This window comes from Amphibalanus amphitrite, unplaced genomic scaffold, assembly GCF_019059575.1.
Source record: "Amphibalanus amphitrite isolate SeventyFive unplaced genomic scaffold, NRLGWU_Aamphi_draft 001040F_arrow, whole genome shotgun sequence".
In the NCBI taxonomy this organism is placed as follows: domain Eukaryota; kingdom Metazoa; phylum Arthropoda; class Thecostraca; order Balanomorpha; family Balanidae; genus Amphibalanus; species Amphibalanus amphitrite.
In genome coordinates, this window is record NW_024882534.1 from 175,035 (window position 1) to 198,131 (window position 23,097).

General features: G+C 51.6%; 1 protein-coding gene across 4 annotated transcripts in view; it reads right to left on the bottom strand.

Annotated features, from left to right (window-relative positions):
- LOC122369478 (serine/arginine repetitive matrix protein 2-like) overlaps positions 1-23,097 on the bottom strand; it is a 47,119-nt gene that overhangs the window by 17,418 nt on the left and 6,604 nt on the right. For 2 of the 4 annotated variants that reach the window (XM_043344262.1, XM_043344261.1), the window contains exons 2-4: positions 18,549-18,684; positions 13,136-13,163; positions 12,237-12,409 (exon numbers count right to left, since the gene is read on the bottom strand). In XM_043344262.1, the coding sequence (XP_043200197.1) occupies positions 12,237-12,409; positions 13,136-13,163; positions 18,549-18,644 (297 nt within the window). In that variant the 5' untranslated portion in view covers positions 18,645-18,684. Of the gene's footprint in view, positions 1-4,044; positions 6,639-12,236; positions 12,410-13,135; positions 13,164-18,548; positions 18,685-23,097 lie in introns of those variants that run through there. The other 2 variants (XM_043344260.1, XM_043344259.1) reach the window with 1 other exon arrangement.

Consider the following 23,097-nt stretch of genomic DNA (forward strand, 5'->3'; position numbering starts at 1 on the left):
ATGTCATAGCACCGTGCAGCGGAACAAAGGCGAGTGGAACCCGTGAGACTGGGCACGTCCGACGGGACTCTCCAGTCGACAGATCAGGAGAGGTGACATGGCGCAACCCTGCGAACACCCACTGCAGTGGCGACATCAACGGAACAGGGTTTTAGGTGAATCAAGTTACTAACAAACCAACCGTTGTGTAGTTTACAGCTCAGCTTCAAAGTGAAATGTAACGCAGTAATTTCGAAATTTAAGTTACTTTCTAAATGGATAATGAGTTTATGTGCCTAAATACCTGGCATTTTAGATGTCTTTGGTATCCAGCAACTTTCAAATTAGCCAAGTTGTGCCTTAGCGAAACGCGCCACAAATGCGAATTGCAATATCGTGCAAACATAGAGAACTGAGTCTGCCCTGTCTTACTCAACCAGGAAGGAAAGTCCAGGAAGTACAATGCTCACACGAAGCCAACTCCGCATGACACTTTTACCACTTTTCAATAACAATAGTCTCCACATCATAACAGGATTTGAATTCAGTCACGATACTTGACGGCCTTCTCCAGCGGTAATAGTGCACCTTCGCTCCCAGGACGACTGATGACGGAGTTTTGCTGACTCAAAACACAGAAAACCTTGGCAGCGAGGCATGTTTGCATTGCATGCTCTCAGACGCATTGCGAAACCGTTCCTATGCATCATAAGTGCAGCTATCGTGTACGTGTGCTGGGTCACAGAAACAGAAACAGAACAGGATACAATGGTATAGCTACGTGAAACATTCAGAGGTCCGGAGTGGCCTACAAGCATCCAGCTGTGCGAAGCCATGTTGAGACGAAGGACACCACACATCGATGAATATCAGTTACTCAACCGGTGTTGAAATTTACAGGAACTGGCACCATCGTTCCATGTTGTCATGTTACAAGATAAATACATGACAGATTCTGATTCAACCAGCTCAGATTAGCATCAGCGACACAAGGTCGGCCAAATCGAGTTGTTGTTCACCGCTAGAACAGCTGCGTAACCAAACTTCCCACCACAAAGCCGACAACGCGTGGCAACACAGACGCCGTTTGATTAAAGCGCATTCCTGCGAGTTATTTCGACCGCTGGTGGTCGTGGCTCGGCGCCGAGGCAGCCATAACTGGTTTGCAGGCGGCACTGGCGGCGCAGCGATGGCGCAGCTGTGGCGTGAGGCGGCGCAGCGGCGGCGCGCTGAGCCGATCTGATCACCTCGCAGCGCCCCTCGCCCTCTGACGGTCTCCGAGCCCAGCCGAGCGGGAGCGGGCCGGTCGGTAATTTGTCAGGTCGGTCACCACCCCCGCCGCTCGTGCACCCAATACACACATCACCAGCCGTCCGGTAGGATGGGAACTGACGTTGCAGCTCGCGCACAGCGGCGTCCTGCTCCGAGGCGTGAGGTGTTTATTACCCGCGGACCATCATTCGTCCTCCCAGCCGCGACTAAAACGTGAGATAGTGCGGACGATCCAGCGCCTTATCGTCACGTTAATTAAAGTCGGAACAAAGACCCACTTGGACTTAGCTGGTGAATCATTAACCATTGAGGTATCGGAGGATCGGACGTGCCGATTGTCGACAAAGGGCGGAGTAGGGGTTCAACCACTGTGCGCGAGCGTAACTTCTGAGTCACTGGGATGCCACCTGTCCCGCGCCGCACGCACTGTGCCTCTGGAGCTGGCTGACGCGAGCTTATCTATAGATATGCCTCACGTCACCAAAAGCCAGGGTAGTCTGGTGGTCCAGTGCCGTGACAATCCTCGACATTCCACGTCATAACGTGTCGGAATTTTGGCATCTGAGAAACGTGCAGCGTCAAATGTGTCCATTCAATTTACAAATCAGAAGCACCACTTGCTCATGCTTTAGAGATATTGCGGGTTTGTTCAGTTGGAAAATGAAGCTCATTCGTGTGTAGACTGTGGACTCCACAGGTCTAGATTGTTTTGTCTGGTGTTGTGCAGGTTTTGCAAACTCAAAATACCAGAAACATCATAAGCCATGGGAACCAGAGCTACAATTCCACCCGACCACAAACAGGGCTGGTTAATACGTGAGTGAATGCTGATTTTCCGCTCACGAAGTCTACTTCGGTAACCATGCAACATTTAATGTACCTACCGTCTGTTCTTCCCGACTGAGTTGGCACTAAATAAACGCCAATAAAAGTATGCGAGAAAAAGCTGCATAATTTGCTTGTGAAAATGATAAAAGTTAGGCAGTTCTGTGACTTGTGAGCTATTGCTCATAACTATCTGAGCACTATCATTTCTAACTATACCTATCGGCCTTCGCTAGCGATTTATCCACCGGCCGGGGATTGGAGCCCTGCTGGCTGTTTTCTGCAGACAACCGATTGGAACGGGTGGTTCGCGTGAGTGGGCGGAGCGATCGGGCGCCCCGAGCGACATCGCTCGAGCCCCGAGCGGCGCCGCCCGAGCCCCGATCACGACCAATGAGCCGCACTAACAGCCCGATCGGCAGGCCGACCTAGCGTGCCATCCTGGCTGCATGGGTGATGAGGCGATGTGGGCGCGTGATGGGTGCAGCTAGGGAATGGGGTGGGGCACAGGTGCAGGGATCGGGATGGGTCAGCTGATCAGGATAAGACAGTCTTTGAGTCTTGAGCTGATGGGGGTGGCGACTGGCGTGCTCCTGGGATGAAACGTGATTAGCGTATGAAGGGAGTGTATGATCAATGATGTGTTTGCTAGTGTTTTATCTGTGTTCCATGTAGCTCTCTCTCCCCCTCTCTCTCTCTCTCTCTCTCTCTCTCTCTCTCTCTCTCTCTCTCTCTCTCTCTCTCTCTCTCTCCTTTATGAAGCCGTGCGTTCTCTGAATTCTCCCTGCGTCCGTCCTCTCCGCGTCCTTCCTATGCGCGCGCCCATGTGTTCTCTGCGTGGGCGTGGGTCAGCCCAGGTGCGGAGATCAAACACAGGCTCCATGCTCAGGGTCGCGGGTCGGCCGGGAAACGAGGCACGCCAACACCGACTCCAGGGTCGGCGATCTCTCCGCAGCGGTCGCTGATGGCCGCTCTCAGGGTCATCTCTCCGTGCAACAGGATCGGGAAGACCGGCCGACACGCGAGAGGAGCTAAACAAATTTCGCGCTCGATTGGTGGAGTTACCCAGCCCGAGGGTTATACAGAGCAGAGAGGATTGTGGGAGATAAGAAGATACTGCCGTATAAACATTCCGGGGTGATAAGAAGATGCATGAAATCATCTTCTCCAGGAATGCAGTTATAAATCGTCCTAAGCTGCTGTTTCATTTAATAGTGCTAAATCAGCACATTTGAAATCATACCCTGTGATATGTTCCGCTCGCATTTCAATACCTGGCTACGATCTTCATTTACAGGTGTAACACCTGCAAATAAACTGCCTGTCCACTGTCCAGCCTACCAAAATAGTTTTGATCTTTGCGCAGCAGACAAAGCCGATCCCCCTAGCGGCGGACTGTCTCCAAATCTACATCAGCAGACAGCTTCTGCTCCCCATAGCGGACAGGCTCGGAATCTCTAGCTGGACAGATCCTTCCCCGCAGTGAACAGCCCCGATCCTTGCCGGCAGACAGCTGCAGCCTTCGAGTGCCGGTGGGCGGACATTCGAGGGGCTCGCCCTGTCAGCACAGGTATAGCCTGCACGGAGACCGGCCCACAGTGGGGATCGGCCCACCGTTCTGGGTCAAGGGAGCCTCAGCAGTAGGGTGGGGCTTCGAAGTAAGCTTTGGCGTCACCGCAGTGGACACAGCTGCAGGGCGATCACAGCTGTTCGGGGAATGTCGACTAACGTAGGGAGATATTAGTCGTGTGAGCTATGCGGCCGCGACTGTGACCTTCCGTGCAGTACCCCTGCAGGGACCTGCATGGTCCGCCCAGTCGGGGTCACTCTCTCGCGGCCACCGACAGTCCCCTCGGCCACCACCCGGCCGCGGCCGGCACTGGCCTTGGGGACCGCTCCGTCCGGCGCGGCGGCACGGACCGGTCCGGCCGCCCACCCTCGCCGCCCGGTCACCAGCCAGCCCCTTACCTTGAACACGCTACGGATGTTGCTAGCGATGCCATGCAGCACGCCCTGCTGTCGCCCCGCCGGTGGAGCGCCCGCCTCCGTCTCGCCGGCCTTGCGGCCCTTCAGAATGCCTTTCCGTTTGACGGTGATGCTGGGTCTCCAGACGGTACGCGTGTGAGGCCGCTGCGGCGGCGGTCGGCCGCGGTGCGGGTTGTAGGCGTATATCGTGTCCGATCGGTCAGCAGAGCTGCGAGGAGGGCTGCGACGCGGCGGACTCGGCGGTCGCGGGCTCTCAGCCGCCGGAGGCTCCAGCAGACTGGGCTGAGACATGGCCCGCTTGGCTTTGAGCGCTGCGGCGTTAGCGGCTCTCTGTCCCGGCTCCGGCGAGCCCGGCAGTCGCACTGGAAGCTGGAACGGCAGGTTGGCGTACAGGGTAAACGGCTCCTCAGGCGCATCTGGCTCATCCCGTGGGAACAGCAGTGACGGCTGCGACTGGCTCAACGCGCGCCGGTCCTGCAGGATCGGCTGGATCGGCTCCTCCTCCTGAGGAGAGACCGGCCGACGCCGCAGGGAGCTAGTATCCAGCTTGGGCGGCACGGGCGGCTCTAGGTCAGGTGACTCCTGCTCCTGTCGCGGAGGCTCAGGTCTCCTCTCAGACTCGTGGAGAGGTGTTGAGTGGGACATACTCCGAGGCAGGCCGGGTGCTGGCCTCTCCGGCTCCGGCATAATGTGTGGAAGGACAGCACTCCTGCCTTCCCGCATACTAACCGCATGCCGACCTCCCATGTCCCTCGGGTCCCGTGGAGGTCCCCTAGCATCACGTGGGTCCCGAGCACGTCCGGCCGACGGTCTGCCCAGCGTGCCCCAGCCCATGTTGGACAGTTTCCTGGACAGGGTAGTACCGCTCGACCGCCGTTTTCCGCGGGGGAGTGACATGTACTGTTTTTCATCCTCCTGTCCAGCCGGTGGAGGTCTCGTCTCCGCTGTCAGAACATCGATCGACTTGGCGGGTCGGAGCCGACCGCTGGGCCGTGGCCGTTCTGGGGACGACGATGAGGACGAGGCCCGTTCCCGTCTCCGAGAGCTACTCGGCTTTGTCCGCACCGGCACCGGCTTTTCCTTCGGTTTTATCGACAGCTTTCGTCGAATAAAGTCCATCACAGTCGATTTATCACTGGCCTTTGGCGCAGGCTTGCCGGATCCCCTGCCGGGGGTCCGATGGGACCGGGAGCCGGCCCCTCGAGGTCGCTCCTGTCTGCTCTCCGTCAGCACGGACAGATTCGTGACCGTCTCGGATAGAGAGCCATCCGAGTCTGCCCTCCAGATAGGCGCGCGCGGCGCCGGCGAGCTAGAGAGCTCAGACGGCGGGCGCGCTTTGAATGGCGACACGCTGCGAGAGGACGTGGTCCGCTCCTTTCCTGGAGAGCGGCGGCTCGCGAGGGACGGCGAGCCGGACGGAGGAGCGCCATTCCCTGGCCCGCGCCGCTCCAGTAGGTCCACACTGGCTGCCCTCTGGGAGCGTGGCCCCCGCTCCGGACTGGAGGCGCGCCGTGGCGGTCTCGGCAGGGTCTGAGAGGTCACCGGACCGCCGTTAGCCGGTCTCCTCAGCGGTGGGGGTCCACCCTCCGGCCGCCGGTGCTCTACACCTCGCATTAGAATCACACCTGGCTGGCCCTCGTCTCCGAACCGAATCTCTCTCCGGCCTGAGTCCTTCTTGGCTTGTACTGACTTGGAGCGTTTCAACGTCAGCTTGGGCTTCCATGAGAAGAAGGATGACTTTGATGTGGCGGTGGCGGTGGCGGTCGAGGTGCGACGCTGACCGCCACCAGAGCTTCTGGGGGTCCCGCGCGAGCTGGGACGACTACTGGTTCCTGCTCGGGTCGACTGCCTCACCGGTGGCCCTCCTCCAGCGGTAGATTTGGCTCGTCGGGTCGACTCCCGTCGGCGAAGGATCAGCGCCTTGGACGACGCTCGCGATTCGGGCCGGCGCAGTTTGTGATGTGATGCTCGCGGTCCGCTCCGACGTGAAGAGGCCTTGCCACTGTGAGCGTCCCTCGAGCCACGAGACGTGGGCCGACCGAGACCCATCCCCAGACCAGAGCCAGAGTTGTAACTGCTCTTGGACGCCCGTGAGGAGGGCCTGCTGAGCTCGTTCTTGAGCGGCCGCCGCGCATCTTTGGCCGAGAGCAGGCTGCGTTTTGGCTTGGGGATGGGGTTGGCCTTGTAGGAGGAGGGCGGCTGCGGCTGCGGCACCAGAAGGGACGATGTGCGCTTCACGCCACCCGGCTGCTTCCTGCCAATAGTGGCGTACTTGACGGGAGGGTTCATCGAGTTACTGTTGGACACGTAGCCGCTGGAATTCTCCATGGGCTCCGGTGAGTCCTTCTGCCACATAGACATTGGCTGCGCGACACCAGCCACACAGGTCGTCCGCTCACAGGCAGCAGCGCGCGACACACCTCACAGTCACAGTTCACAGTCCCAAGGTACCGGCCGAGTCACAGTCCACAGCCACAGAGTACCGGCACAGTCACAGCTCCATCGGTGATACCCCACGCGTGCGGTTCGGATGACGGCAGCGACGCTGCCTCTCGGGCGGCGCGCCGGACACTACTGCAGGCCGCTGGCGGCGGCGGCGGCGGCGGCGGCGGGGAGGCGATGACGTCACGGCAGAGCCGATAAGGACCCGGCTCGCCGATCTGGCCGCCTGGACCGGCCCTCCGCCAGCCCGGGGCACCTGCTCAGCTCACGGGGCCCCAGAGAGCTGCCGGGACCCGCGGCGATGTTTGGCCGCCCTGGACCCCCGCTGGGCCCTCAGATGTGACCAGCTGCCGGCGCCGGGCCGGGCCACTGTCGGCCGGCGTCAGACCATATAGGGAGGGGCGAGCCGGGCGACCTCGGTGCTGGAGGCGGCCCGGACCGCCGGCTGACTGACCACCACCACTGACCGACGGCCCAGGGGTGGAGTGCGGCGCCGTGGCCGTGCGTTCGTCCACCGATAACGCCCCTGCCGCCGTCCACCGGCCAACCCGCCCTCTGTCTATTGCCGCCGAACCAGACCGTTTGTTCTCAGAGGTGACTTTTTCCGACCAGCTTAATTGGCAGACAGCGAGTGGTGCTGGCAGACAATGATTCGCATAAATTTGCTTCGGGAGTGGTCGGCGATGTAAAAGGATTGCTAATGCTGACATTGCTGCAGGCTAGCATGTATCCAATCCTCATGCTAAAACGTTTAACGCTTCCAACGGGACATTTAAGTAGGAACATGACATTGACGCATGCATAATACATATATTTGACGTAAAAATAGCTATTTACTAACATGGGTTGTAGTGCAGGCACATATATTCCAGGATGCGAATTTTTCAGCATTCCTTATTCCGAGAATCGCGATGTCATTCCATTTCGTGGAGCTGCGATGCGCTGGAAGCCTGCAGGGAACAACTCGAACCATCCTACTATCTCTATCAGCTATTCAGGGAAAACGGCGGCCGGAATCCAACCTCCCCTGGATGACGTCACCGGGCGCCAGTCAGCTGACTGCGCTCAGCTGGCACCTGGACAGGTGACAGGCGACTGTCAGCGTGACAGACGCGTCACGACCTTCCGTCACGGCTCACCCGGCGGGGAGCGTTGACAGCCGGCGGGAGGCCGAACGGTCACACTGCCATATATGAATATGAAGCGGGGCACGTGCCATGCCTGGGAGGTCGATCGGACCGGGTGGCGAGTCTGAGTCACGCCGGGCACCCGTCGCGGCGGCGGCGGCGGCGGTGGCGGTGGTGGGCCCCGGCCCCCAACTACCGCCCACCGTCTGCACCGCCACTGTCGCCGCCAACGGGACTAACCAGTCGCCAAGGTTTTTGTCCATTGATTGGGTGTGTGTCGCGAGACCTTGGTCACTCGACTCGGTCGGCCCGAGGTGGACACATTTTCACACAGACGGCGGTCAGAGTCGGTGCTGGAGTCGACCAGTCTGAGTCATGGGTGACGAGCCTGCGTCATAGAGTACATATGCATGAGAGGTCATAGCCGTTTCGACATGCCACTTCACGCGCTCTGAGAAAGGTGGTAAATGGAAAGTGGTAACCGGAAAACAGCCAGGTCGGTGATGGCCGGATCCGGATAGGCATTATAAATAGTCTATGACGTGCTGTTTGACAAATATCTTGGCAGAAAGCTGGTATGACGCTGGAGAGACTGAACATTATAAAACAAAACTTTGGGGTTTATATCATTCATAAATGAAACAAATCCAACAAAGAAAAGAATCCTTTAGCAATACGGATTGTTGAACCGGTCAGTGTGCACAAATTAAAGGATCACCACTGTAATCGTCTTATGCTTCGTTAGTCATGACTTACGTTAAATCCAATTTCAAACCTCAGGAACTTTTCGAACACAGCAACCATTGTTTCATAATGAATCATTTGAATGCTAGAAATTGGCGTACCGTTAAACCGGTCCAAATACATTTTAACCCTAGAACGCCTAGGGGGGGGGGGGTTGTATCAACCCCCCCTGAGGTTTTTTCGAAGTGCACGATAAACGGCTTGTCGTAGCGGGCTGAAATTTTCAATACCCTCTGGGGCAACCTTTGCGCATCTTTTGCCGAAAAAATTGATCGGGTCATGTCAGGTCACGGAGTTATGACGTCATAAGAGGTACAGCCTCCGGCCGACAGTTACCAAACGTGTGCGCCGAATCCCTAGGTTTTCTGCCGGTGATACCCACATTGTTTGATGGATCATGATGAAACTTCCCATGCATGTTGGGGCAAGCATTGGCTATCGTGTGGTGCAAGAAAATTGACCGGGTCAGGTCAGGTCACGGAGCTATGACGTCACAAGAGGAACAGCGTCCGGTACTATTTTTGAAAAGCGTCCGAACCACTATTTTGCTAATTCTTGTCACCTCAATGGGAATATGCAGCAATATTAGCTTCTATAGGGAGCAAATGGACCTCCCAAATCCAAAAATACAATCAGATCTCAAAAATTTAAATTTTGATTTTTCGAATTTCTGCCGCCGACTGTGACCTTGCCGACTTCCGGCGCTCCCAACGCGCCATGTTTAGAGCTAGGGAAACGAAATACATACCAAACGATAGAGAATTGATCAAGGAACACGATAGTGAAGGTTTCAAGTCGATATCTCCCACCGTTTTGCCGCAATCGCCGCGGAAAGTTGAAAAGTTTGATTTTTTCGGAAAATTTGACCTTTGACCGGTCATAAGTAGGTCAAATGTTGACCTAGGAGCAAAAAATATACCACCAATCGCGAGATCTCGTTGAGAGCAATCCGTTGGTTTTTTCCGCTAAGCTCTACGACCTTCCGTTTCGAAACGCCAGGGGGGGTCGTAACACCCCCCCCCCCCCTGGTCGTTCGTGTTATGAGAAATGGCCTGGTCGTGCGAGGGTTAATCCACAATATGGAGCCAAAAGAACTGCATTGATTTATTTCCTGACAAGTCTATGCAGTGTGTACGAGTAACTACGAGTAACTACTGTATGTGCATGATTATCAATGAGCGAGCGAGGGCAGTGAGCGGGCGAGTACATCTGTGGTAGTTAGCAGAACACTATTAATTTACATAGAAACATTTTCAACTATATTACATAATTTGACGCGTATCGACGAGAGCTTGGACGAGAGCAGCATAATGCACGTAAAACAAATGCTTCACATAAAGTTTGTGACAAAAGTTGCTGTAGAAAACTGTATTTAAGAAAACGTCTATTTTGATGGTTCATGCGCTCTGAAAGTCGAATTGTTTCATAAGCTCAAATATATAAGGGAGCAATGACAAGATTCCAAACCCTATCTATTACCTTTTTCATGATTCTGTGCTTCTATTTGGCTCGAGTTGAACCAATCTGTTCCAAACCGTCAAAATCGCAAATTGAAACGGTAAGCTTTTCCGCGCGTTGATTCACCACACAATACAGGCGCCTCTGCTAATCAATGCTGGTCGAACATAATGATGTCATCTGTTTCTTTGCAAAGTGTGCATACCTTGCCAGTGACGTTGCACGTAACGGTACCGCTTTGTCTTTTATTTACTAAGCATCGATGCCCATGCTGATAGCGTTTGGCGCTAGGACGTTTGTAAGTCCAATGCTTCTATTATGACCTAGTACATTTTACAACGTTAAATTTAGCTTTTTATTCTTTTTAGTTGTTTTAGGGCCTTGATTTAACCATGCGTTCTAGCTATATACCAAGCAGTTCAGGACCGCACGTGATGAGCGGAAAGGAGAGACAATGAGTAGGCTCCACCACAGCTGCTGTTTCGCACCAGCTGAGTCAGGTGGGGCTGGCAACCCAGCAGCTCAACCGGTCACTCGCAGAGGGGTGTGCTCCTAATGGTGTCGCCATACTCGGTATACTATGGTTGAGCGATGACCGTATGCCTAGAATAGAGGACTGGTTACCTGCTCGTGAATGAGGATGAGTTCATCCTTGTGCTGGAGAGGATCATACTTCAAGCAGATGATGGCGTCACATGATAAGACGAAACTGCTCCAAGAAGCTTCCAAACAGTCTTCAACACTCAGCCTGTTACATAGTAACATTTATCTTGAAATATCACGGTATAATATGAGCCGGGCAACATCAGCAGCGACACCAGAAATAGGAAAAGAGTATGTTCCGCTAACCTCCCTTAGATACCACTCTGCAGCGGCCCATTCCACGCAGGCTCCATTGATTATGGCCAACGGAGCCACCACAGCGCCACCTGGCGAAAGATACCTGAAGCTATGCGCCATCTATGAGGCAGGTACCAGTTACCACACTAAGTCGAGCATAGTTGATACCATTTCATCACTTCGTCTATAGCTGAACTTAGAAATTGATAAAAAGAATAGCAAAAAAGAGGGACAGTTGGCCTGGATTGATAAGCAACATTTGAGGAAATACGAAGACCAATATTCGCATTTTGTACTTTTTAAACAACATAACTTTTGAGCATATTCACGAGTCGGTATTTGTATGGTCAATATAGGAAGTGGAAGGTGGATGAAATAGGCCAGAAGTGTAATGCTTTAAAGGTAGTGTGCCACCTTTGAAAGATTTCCCATTTTATTTTTCCTAGGATAAGAAGCTTCTGTTTTTACCTAATATCGCAAAAGAAATCAAAAATGGGCCTGGAATAGTGCCTTTTTCGCCTAAAAGCTTATCGGTTTTTAGATATGTATAACAACTGTAGTGGGCTCACCTGCAAACAGGGCGTCGGCAACAATCGCGAATGCGGCGCACATGTGACAATAAGCAAAGGTCATTATAGTGTTACGACCATACGACGTACGGGAATGAGTTATCAGCTGTCTAATCGTAGACAACACAATGTCGAACCTTAAACTGTAAGCCTGTATTGGTATTGTTTCTTTTATTTGACTGTCGAACATTATTCATGGTTTGAAATATGATTTTATGTAAAATAATTGATATGAAAAAGCCGTCTCATAAGTTATGACCCCATTTCACCACACGCAAGTGGCAGAAATGACAATGATCAGCTGACGCATTTTTCTTGGCCGAAGTCAGAGCGCGCAGCCCGACGCACCACCACCGCACCACAAAGTATGAGCAGAAGCCGCGCCCAAAGCCAGGGCCCCGGTAACGTGAGGTAGCCGAGTCGGGGCAGCGTGCGCTGACCCAAGCCGGGGCCGCAGCTTTGGGCGCGGTCTACCGCAGCCCCGCGGGCAGCCCCGGGCTATCACATGACACCGGGAGGACGCGCGGCTCCGGCTTGGGTCAGCGCACGCTGCCCTGACTCGGCTACCTCACGTTACCGGGGCCCTGGCTTTGGGCGCGGTCTACCGCACCACCTAACAGGCGTGTTCGAAACCGCAGGAGCTGATGATGAACGGGTTTATCGAAACTTGATTGGATGAGCATATCGGCAATAGCGATTTCAGTGTGTGCATTTATTGTTCATAGTGGTGTGAAATGTGGTTGGGGTACGACCGACAACCCGTCGGGGCGAATTTCGCACTGGGGTACTCAAAATTTGAAGAAGTTAAGACGTTTCCATGAGTTTTGATGGTATGGATAAGTTCTAAAAATCCGGTTCTCCTTATCTGGGCCATTAACTCCATACGGTCCAGGAAAGCTGGCACACTACCTTTAAAGCTACTATAAGCACAACCGCACAGACCACTTTTTTGCCCTTATATAGCAGCGTAACTATACGAGTCACGCCGACTCACCTCCGTGTTCTCGTCCTTTTTCTCCTGGGTGTCGACGGTGGTGTCGGTGCTGACGATGGGTCCCGAGTCCTCCACCACGTTACCGTCTTCGTCCACCAACAGCTGACGCTGCACGCGCGTCTCGATATTCTTGGTGGTGATTACTTCCACTCGACGGCGGGTGATCCACTCGTCTGTGGGAGGGGGAAGGGGCGGAGGTCAGGGGAGGTTGAATGACCGGTGGAGTCGGGTCGCAGTGAAACCGAAGAATGATGGCCAACAGCAAACTCGAGTTATGCGCTGTAGTTGAAAGCGTTTGAGGGAAGATATGTAAGGTCAGAGACGATAATTGAAAAAGACAGTAGAGACAGAGGGTATAAGTAATTGAGACAGAGGGAAACTCACAAAAAAAACTTGAGACGTTGCTTTTAGAAAAGACTGATAGCTGCCAGTTTGCTAATCTCATATCACGTTGTTTCTCTGCTTTCGATAATCGGGACAATTCATTTGCTGCTCAACGTTCCTCACAAATGGTGCCGCATCATAATTTTTCCGCATAGTCTACCTTCACCAAATACAATTTCGCTTATGTAATATGTTTTCTAATGATAATCACCATAAATGCTTAGTTCTAAGAGAAGACGGATGACATCAAATGCCTTATTGAAATCACAAAATGATCGTCAACGCTATTCAGTAGCGGCGGAACACCCTCAATTAAGGGGGGGGCAGTGCCGACTTTTGGTCCCATTCTTTCCATGCAATGCCCATAGGGCTAATGTTAAAATGCCAAAATCAAAGGGGGGCACGATGCCCCGGTGCCCTCCCCGTTCCGCCGCCTATGACGCTATTGCCGAAGCATTAACCGTTCTTTAAATTCTTATGATAATAAGCATTTGCATATTGCACAGCTATCTCACCTTCATTGTTGACCTCCACCACATCGCCCTGAAAGATACATAAAACTGTTAAAACAGCGAAATCACGGAACCAACATGACAACACGTTAAAATGACGGCGTACCTAGAGTTATCAAGGTGCATATATTTTCCATACAAAGTTGATAACAATTCAAAGTCAGAATAGCACAACAATCAAAAACATAGGTACGCGCTTTCTCAAACGACTATGAGTACGTTTGTCCTCTTATCAGTAATGAGACGAGTCAATTACGTCGCACGTAGCAATTCGTGTCACCAAATGAATACTCCGATCGTAAAAAAACGCATTCACACCGTGCCATCCTTTACAGGAAGATGAGACAAAGAATGCTCTGGAGTAGCAGATCAATTTGATTTGCATGCGTGTGGCGCGTCCTTGGTTCCACCATTTGACGTCTGGTCTCATTCAGCCCCCGTTTCGCTTCGCTTCACGGCTACTCGCTCGGGGAACAGCAGTCTATTGTGATCTCGCCTGGTGGCACAATGTCCTACGTTCGGTGCAGATGACTGTTATTCGTGTAGCGACCTTTCTATTCACTCGATAGTAACAAGTCTGATTCGTCTGGGATTCATATATGTTGGGACGTCCATCTTAAATCGTTTATAAAATATACGTCGCTGGAACTAAGTTAAAATGAAGCGTTCGACATCATAGGCCATTTCTCTAGCAGTTCCTGAGACCGGTCACAAAAGGGCGAGAAAAGAATCGAATGATTTTAGACGCGGACGGTTGATTTCTAATGCTACGATGTAGCATCCTAACAAATATGTTACAAGCGAGGAGCAAGTGAAAGATAATCTTTGCGAATGGGTACTCACGTCTCAAGCAGAAAAAACATAATTTGTCGGTTGATGGACCAGCCTATCCGAATTAATAGCACATGTTTTATTTCAAATGTAGGGTTTCAATGTGGTATACTCAACTTGATAGTTGATACTCAACAAGCTACTTATCCGTTCATGCTACAAAGCCTCCTCGAGGGAAAAGATATTCTGTCCACGGTGACTATAAATATTATGTCAAGCTTTGGCACAGAGTATTGGTCAGCCTGGGCATAGTTAGGCAGCAAGTGTATCCAGGTGGCGCCAGAGGTACAGTCGAGACGGCGTGCGAAATTGAGACCGGAACGGTGGGCCTCAGACCAGAGCGCCCCCTAGAGGCTATGGTCGGTACTCGCGCATCTCGTTCACTGTTTTCACATCGAAAACGAGTGAGCGAGAACAAGCCATGGTGTGCATATAGCTCGACTAGCTGGATAGTTACGGCGCTTGCTTGTGTATTTCTAAGGAAAATGGCGGTGAAAACTGTGTCAATTCTTTAAACCGAGGACGGTCACTAAAATTGGTTTGGAATGTGCAAAAAATTATTACAAAAAAAGAAAAGAGCATAAAATACAATCGAAAAAATCGTGAATGGTGCTCACTGCTCAGTCCATGCAAAATACAGCTATGTGAATGGCGACAACCTCTGAATGAAGACAGGCCAAACAGTGCTAGTTAGGCGGCATTATACGCCAAGCTAGAATGCAGAAACCGCTATTTTTGTGTACACACTCTTACGTAACGTCACAGGTCCGCTGCACTATCATGCACAGAGTGCAGTGCACAGTGTACAGTCACGGCATGGCTGTGCGAGGAGCCTTAGTTTAGCTGCAGAGCTCCCTGAGGCTCGCATGGAGCGTCTTACAAACAGACGTCTTGGCTTCTCAGCAGCGAGAGTAGGGTGCAGGGGACTGGGCCTGTCCCTAACAGGTGCTATCATGGCTTATTGTGGGCCAAGAGTCCGTGCAGGGACAGGTGAGAGGTGATTTATTAGCACATGAACTTGCCATGCTCTTTCGTGGGTCATGTGCCTCAGATAGCGGGACAGGGAACTTTTTTTGCTCATAGCCACACCGCGCTCAAACGCTCAAACCGATATCGATCTCGATCGATTGCTGTTGCACGCGCTGCAGTAAATAGCTGTGCTCCTTTCGAGGTCGATGTGGCGGGAGATTAGAGCGCGACAGATTCGGTGGGAGAGTTGGTCTGTCGCGGCTGTTGCTCTCCCACGGTTCTCACGGTAGCACAGTGTCACGGACAAACCACGGCTCGTTCCGTTACGGTGGAGTAGCCGGCGAGTACACGGTTCGTGACATTGCACGGGAACGTTGAGCTCTGATGCTGGGTGGGGCTGGTCACTGTCAGCGGGATCGTTCTGAGAAGGAATGGGTGAAGGAGTGGTAATCAGTCTATCATCTCAGGGTAGATACATTAGTCGCAGATATCGTGCCACTAGCAATGTTTTTTTTTTTCGGTGTTAAAATTGTGCCGCTGCCGTTATTCATCCGTAAGAGCACGCGTCATTTGCTGGCGGTTGAGATGATATCCACAAACTTGTCATTTAACAGTGTTCTAACATTGTACACCTGTACAACATTGTAACACTGTACACCTTCGATCTATGGTTCTTGCATTTCGAACACTAGCAGTTTTCACACACACCTTTTTATGCTGCCTGTCCTAATCAGTTGACACAACAACAGCGAGTTTATCCTTGCCACGTTTGTTGTTTATCCTCATTTAGCCATTTTCCAACCGCCTCATAGATCCTTAGTTGGTAAGAGCCCGCGGGTTCACCTTCACTCCCTCTGACTTTCGATAACATGTGAAGTGTGAACCCTGGTGGGTTCGTCTGTAGACTTTCTGTGGGAGCACCCACAGCCAACAGAAGTGAGCAGCTTTTATTCATTCATTCATTCATTCAATCATTCATTCATTCATCCTTGACGTTCTCTCACACTTCTTGTCTTCATACCTCAACACACCCTTCCCTGCTGTGCTGTCTTTGAGTCAAATGCCTCGCCGGTTTGCGAAACCCGCGGTCACGTGTGCCTCTGTATTCACACTCGTTGTTTGGACCGCAGTCGCCTATCGCCACCGAGTTATTGCGTCACATGCCCGGTCACCCGGCCGGCCCCTGTGACGTCATCCCCCCTCGGTTCTCGAGGGGGTGGAGCCAGCCCGGCGCGCTCGAGGTAGGTATGTAATTGGGCCGCGTGCGGTCAGCATGAATGGTGGCTAAAGCTGGCCACTTGACGGCTAGTTAGGTGTGGTTACTTGGCAGGTAATAAATGAAATGGGGCGATGATAATGGTTGGAGACAACTGCTGGCGATGACGCTCACCACAAACAGCTATGTGGTAGTTGTGCTTGAAAAATTAAATGAAAACTATCATCAACAAAATATGGTGTCACCAACATCACATCTTTTCAGCACTGTCTTATATGCTCAAGCCTTTTCAAGTTTTCGCCTATGTTATTCGAATGCTGGAATTGACCCGACGTTTGCCTGAGAAGACCGATGCCAGTTCAGTTCTGCTAGTGCCTAGCTATGTTAGATATAAAACTTAACGATGTAAATAAAGAGTAAATGATTAGCCTTCCAAACACGCTTGGTGGAAAGAATGCGTATTTGTATGCCTATTGCCTGTGCAGTTTCAATATAACATATGCAGTGTATAAAAATCAACTCCCATTGGTATTTTCCATTTGAATATGATCTCAGGCATCTTTTGCCAAATTGTCAGGGAACTCAGATTTGTTTTTCAATAGAAAAACACAATTCTAAAGAATAGTGTTTTAACTATTGACAACAAACCTTCGGTTATCACGTGCACCTCAATGCCAAACTAAGTGCCTTGCCATCTGCCGATCTCTGAGCCGCTCCTGGTTCCGTCAGTCTCCGCGATCACAGCTGTTAGACTGTTGGACCACCTGGCCAGAACCGGTCCCGACCCACCACAGGACCACCCGTGGTCCACGCTCGTGGTCCGTGGTCCGCAGATCGTGGTCCGCGGTCCGCCGTGCGTGCTGTGCGACCACGTCATCCGCCCACTACCGTGCCGATTCGGCTGTCAGAGTCGCTCGGGTCGGGTCGGACCGGCTGTGACGGATGTCGGCCCCAAATCCGGGCACACGGCAGGGCGGTGGACGGGAACACCTGTCTGGTTAGGAGTAGCTGACGACTCACTTACGCAATGTTGATGATTTTACTGTACAGTGCTGGTAACATGTGTTGCCATAAGGTAACACAGACAGGTGTGATTTCTTGGTTTGGGTGTCAGGAGACTTCCCTTGATATAAATATAAAATGAAAATGTCGGCATCACAATAGTGGCCACTATTTACTATCCGCCGGTCTATTTGCGTCGCCGGAATTTTACTGAGCCACAGTTGATCTGACAGGCAGCACTTCTGTGGCTAAAATACGTCTGACAGGTGGCCTCAGAGAGGCTCATCAGACCGGTTTTATCTTCTGCTGCCCCCACACAGGCCGCGGCCGCAGCTGCCGCCAGGACGAACGCAGGGCGGCGCCCGACGCCACCGCGGCCGAGCGGCCTTGGCACGCCCGAGTCAAGTCGACTCGCCGAGTCGCCACCGAGTCACGAGTGGGTGGTGAGCGTCTAACGAACAGATGGGCGGCGACCAGCGCCGGCCGCCAGCGCTGCGCCAAGTTTGGCAGCGCTCGGTGTACCCGCTCGCACGAAGGGCCTCACTGAACTGGGACGACGCAGCTGGCGATTCAGTGGTTGCGACGTCAAGGAGGAGACAGTTGCGACGTCAAGGATGAGACAGTTGCGACGATGTGATCGATTGTAGTACGACACAGCTACCCCAGCCGTCTACTGTCTGTTGTTTCCCACCTCATTCACGGCGGGGATGTCGCGCTAAATAGACGCAATCGTGGTGTAACGCCACCGCGAACTGTTGTGTCATTCCGGGGACGCGTGAGCGGTGGATTTCGTACCGACTGTCCTGTTTGTTTCCACTGATGCGGAACGGTGACTCAGCACCTGCTCCAGCCGATGATACCGGGGATGCACGTTGAGCTGGTCCCTATATGGAGGCAGATGACCTCCGAGAACCCGGACTGGTCTGGTGCACTCGAGCTGTGCATTGATCAGGCTCAAAGAGCTCAGAGGAAGCTACTAGAATGAAGGTGATGCCTTTATAACAGCCGAATGAAGCCAACAAATGATTTCAACTTCTTATTCTGCCACCGTGGCTGTGAACGCAAACACCTGCCAGACTTCTTTCTTTATTAGGTATGTGGAAAATGACGGGCAAAATCAGGTCATTTTAGTCGTTTTGCAAACATCAAAACACCTTTCTTAGGTCTGATGCATGATCGTTTGAATGTCGTGTTTGAAACCAGACAGCTCAGCTCCTTGCCCCCCAGCTTAGTGATTCGCGAAAAATCACATTTATCTATCCCGAGCCATGTGATCCGCATTCTTCTTTGCTCCTAACTTCGCAGCTACCGAGGCTTTGCTTTCCAGAACTTTGTAGTCCCGGGAGTCCCTGCACTCAAGTCTTTCGTTTCGAACACCCACGACCTCAGTTAACTCACAGATGGCGGGATGACGGCCACGCTGGTGCTGTGGGGTCCGGAAGGCCGGCGGTTGTAGACGGCCACCTTTCCGGAGCCGCCGCGTGATGACGGCATCTCGACGTCAGGTCAGGTCAGGTCAGCTCAGGGTAGAGTGCTGAAACAGAAGAGGGAGGTAAGTTCAACGCTCAACGCTCAAACGTAGCTCCGGGCGCTGAAATGGAAAATTACGTGATGATTTATGAAAGACATGGAAATGAAAGTGTTTGGCTAGTGTGCTGATCTCTCACTTGATTGCAAATCATGTTCCTTGTCTTCTGCTTCAGGCTCGGCTAAAAGCCTTTCCAAGGAGCCTCACACAGTTAAGTGAGACAAGGAGCCTGAGTATTCGCAGTTGCAGAGCCATTTTACGGAAGTTTACAATGGTCTTATCGCAGTCCCGCTCACATCGTCAGCCCGTCTCAGACCTTGACGAGGGTTGACCTTGATGGCGCGAGATATGGGGGCATGTTTAATGATGGAAAACGAGTAGCAAGAGGCAACAAATGAAAGTGATAATGCTGAACAGTAATAGTGAAAGAAAAAAGGTCTTTGAGTGCCATTTTATGTAACAAATGTCTCGTTTGATGAACACCAGCCCATATCACACCATATCACTCGATGCTCAGCTTGTCAGGAATGCTTAGTGATTCCCTACAGTGTCGTCGTTCCCTGGCGCTTCAGCGAGAGGGATAACAATGGACTAAAGTGTCCCTCACATCTCTCCTTCAGACCCTCCGTCGACTGACCTTCAGACCTTCCCGTATCTGTTTTGTGCTTTTGTCCATCCACTTAAAGGTAGTGTGCCAGCTTTCTTGGACCATATGGAGTTAATGACCCGGATAAGGAGAACCGGATTTTTAGAACTTATCCATACCTTCAAAACTTATGGAAACGTCTTAAATTCTTCAAATTTTGAGTACCCCAGTGCGAAATTCGCCCCGACGGGTTGTCGGTCGTACCCCAACCACATTTCACACCACTATGAACAATAAATGCACACACTAAAATCGCTATTACCGATAGGCTCATCCAATCAAGTTTCGATAAACCCGTTCATCATCATCTCCTGCGGTTTCGAACACGCCTGTTAGGTGGCTTCTGATGCTCGTCGAGGTCGGAATTTCCAAATACGCGTGGTGCGTCGGGCCGCGCGCTCTGACTTCGGCCAAGAAAAATGCGTCAGCTGATCATTGTCATTTCTGCCACTTGCGTGTGGTGTAATGGGGTCATAACTTAAGAGACGGCTGTTTCATATCAATTATTTTACATAAAATCATATTTCAAACCACAAATTAATGTTCGACAGCCAAATTTAAGAAACAATACCAATACAGGCTTACAGTTTAAGGCTCGACATTGTGTTGTCTACGATTAGACAGCTGATAACTCATTCCCGTACGTCGTATGGTCGTAACACTATAATGACCTTTGCTTATTGTCACAAGTGCGCCGCATTCGCGATTGTTGCCCGACGCCTGTTTGCAGGTGAGCCCACTACAGTTGTTATACATATCTAAAAACCGATAAACTTTTAGGCGAAAAAGGCACTATTCCAGGCCCATTTTTGATTTTTTTTTTTGCGATATTAGGTAAAAACAGAAGCTTCTTATCCTAGGAAAAATAAAACGGGAAATCTTTCAAAGGTGGCACACTACCTTTAAGAAATGCTACGATACTGTGAAGTGTGAACTACTAGCAAGTAGCCACATCCGGTCCAGCGCGGGTAAATGGCATTTGACAACATCAGCAAATTGTTTGTTGGTGAAGCCTTTTTATTCTCTTCAGGTGGCAAAGAAACATATAGAAGATAATACGCCGTTAGGTACAAAAGGAAGTTGGGTTTTCAGAACAACAGAGGCGTCATTACATCCTTGTACTAAACTTCCTCCTTTTTGAATACACTTGCATTTCAATACGATGCTAGATCTTTTTTTGGACTGCATAAACGATCAGATAACAATTTGATCGCACGATAACGAGACCCTACCACTCGAAGATGAGACGCTGATGATATTTTAATGTGGAACGCCCAGCGTGGGGTAAGACAAGACGTCTATTTAACGCCTACATCGTTCCTAACCCTTGGGGCCACGGAGAACAGAGCAGCACATTTTAGTGAAACAGTTCATGAATGATGTTGAGTGTTTGACGTTCATAGGATCAAGAAAGAGTAATCATACCTTCCTTATAAGAGTGAAGAGATTCAGTGTGTGGTATTTGCATTTCATGGTTGTGTACAACAGTCTACCTAGATTCGTCCAATGCAATGGCTAACAACTTATGCAGCTGGTAAAGGTAAAAATAATTGCTAACCACCAGTAAAGACTTCAGGTATTTAAAGTAAACTCATGTAGCTTCTCTTCGTCAGCTGGGCATCGGGAACTCTCCTCTCCTTGGTTATGTCTTTTGCTAACACTCATGCTTACCCGAAAAGTCTATCATCGTTTTCAGGCGACATCAGACTGTAGCAGACAGACCTGATGACCTGTCGGTTATGAGCTGTGAACAGGTGGACTTCCGCGCCAGGTAGAGCCCTCCCCGATGTGCCCAACATCAGGTTAATTTGCCGAGCCACAGGTGGAAACTGAATGTGCAAAATGACCTTCTGGCAGGCATGCCAACCGCCGCACTATACGATCTCCGGACCAGCGATATACAGCATCGAAAGCTTCCGCGTTGTATCACACAACAATCTGGAAAACCTGTTCTATAAATTCAACACGTTATCATCCAAGCATTATCACTACAAGGATGTACCTACTCATAAAAAAACACTTCATTTTATGTACTTCCATGCAGATAACTTCGCTTCAGTGCAGCGCAGCAAAGTAAATTTACTCTCTGGTCTAGGCACACAGACAGACACACAAACAGGGTGACTGGGTGTCAGGATGGAGCGAGCACGCCTTGGGTGGGGTGCGTTCCACAGTGGGGAGTGGCCATACCCTATCAGCGGCGATGTGGGCAGATGTTGAGAGCTCCGCGGTGAGTAGGTAGATAGACACACCCATCTCCAAATACCGTCTTATGGGGATAGTGGTATGAAGCTACCCTCTGTATTACGCTATGTCAGAGAGAATGGAGTGGAACAGAGAAGATGTCATGTGTCTACGAGCCGATATTGCTGGAAGCTCCTTCAGGTTTTACGTGGCGCTGCAGGCGAGCCGCTCCCTTCTCAGACAGATCCAACTATTCATGCCACGCCATCCTCAGCGGCGGAGATCAACATGGATAATGCATCGGCAAACAGCCAACTGGTGAGTGACGTCACCTCCCGCACCCAGTCACCATGCTGCACACGTGACGTCATCTGACTCTCAGAATGGGTGCCTGTTGCCTGTGCAAAAGGCTATTGGTCGCGCTAGAAAAGGTGAGGAAAGATAATCGTACAATGATTGATTTCTCATGTAGATTGTCCTGAATGGCGGATGCTACTCGTGAGAAATGAATGTGCTTCCGCCGGTTTCCGAGTGATAAATGAAGCTCAAGCCATTAGCTGCGTATTTCAGTTCAACGAAGTGGGACACATCCACAAAGAATGACTAATGCGACTTGACTGATTAGGCATTCTGAAGAATAATTAGCCTACAATTGTGTCAACGAGACTTGTCTTAGAAACGCATTTCGAGGACAAATGCGTAGGGAATTCCTCTCACCGTTTGTCTGTCAAAATGGCATTCGACAAAGACACTCGTGTCACCAGAGAGCCTTCAGATTCCAGCGTCTGACCTCCATATCCGGGGTTCTGGTTTCAAACGACCTCGTGAGCGGTGCATCAGAGCCGGCCGACGCAGTTGAGGATTGAGAGCGGTGCACGCTTTCTCCTGGCCTAACGCCACGCCGGTCCGGAGGCGACCCTCGGGGACTGGAGAGAGGTCACACTGCCGGACAGCCGTGAAGACCGTGCAGAGAAACTGAACTGGTGTCGAGAGAAGGCGGCTTGATCACGACACGGGAGCCGTGGCGCCAGCTCTTCACGACACCGGCAGGTGAACGGGTCTATTCATCTCTTAGCCAGCACTCACATCATCGATACAGCGAGGTGGCGTCACCTCACACTATACTGCCAGAGCAGAATGAAAGTGTCATTGCACCGTCACTCAGACGTCTCATGAAAGTTTTCCAGAAAGGCTGAAAGGTCGTAAGTCACAATCAGGTGTTGTTGAATCTCCCCCTGGGTCGTGGTCGGGTGCCCCGGAAAGTGGCCGGACAATTTCGTGGTTTGCCGCTCGGCAATTTTCTCACAGTTAGGAGGTGCCGGAGCGAGACGTGACGCAATGCGACCAGACGTGACGAGGTGCTCACGTTACGTGACGCGTCTCACGTCACGGGAGTTCTCGTGATGTGATTTCACGTGCCATAGCTGGCGTTCCGCTGACTGCAGCAGCGTCCATCTCGGTATCTTCGTGACATATACGGGCGACTCGTGACCCTGTCGTTACTCCGAAACAACCGAGCGCTGTCTGGTCGCCTACTTCTCATCACGAGCACTTCCCAGGCACTCAGGGCTTGTTTTCTGCCCTGTCGC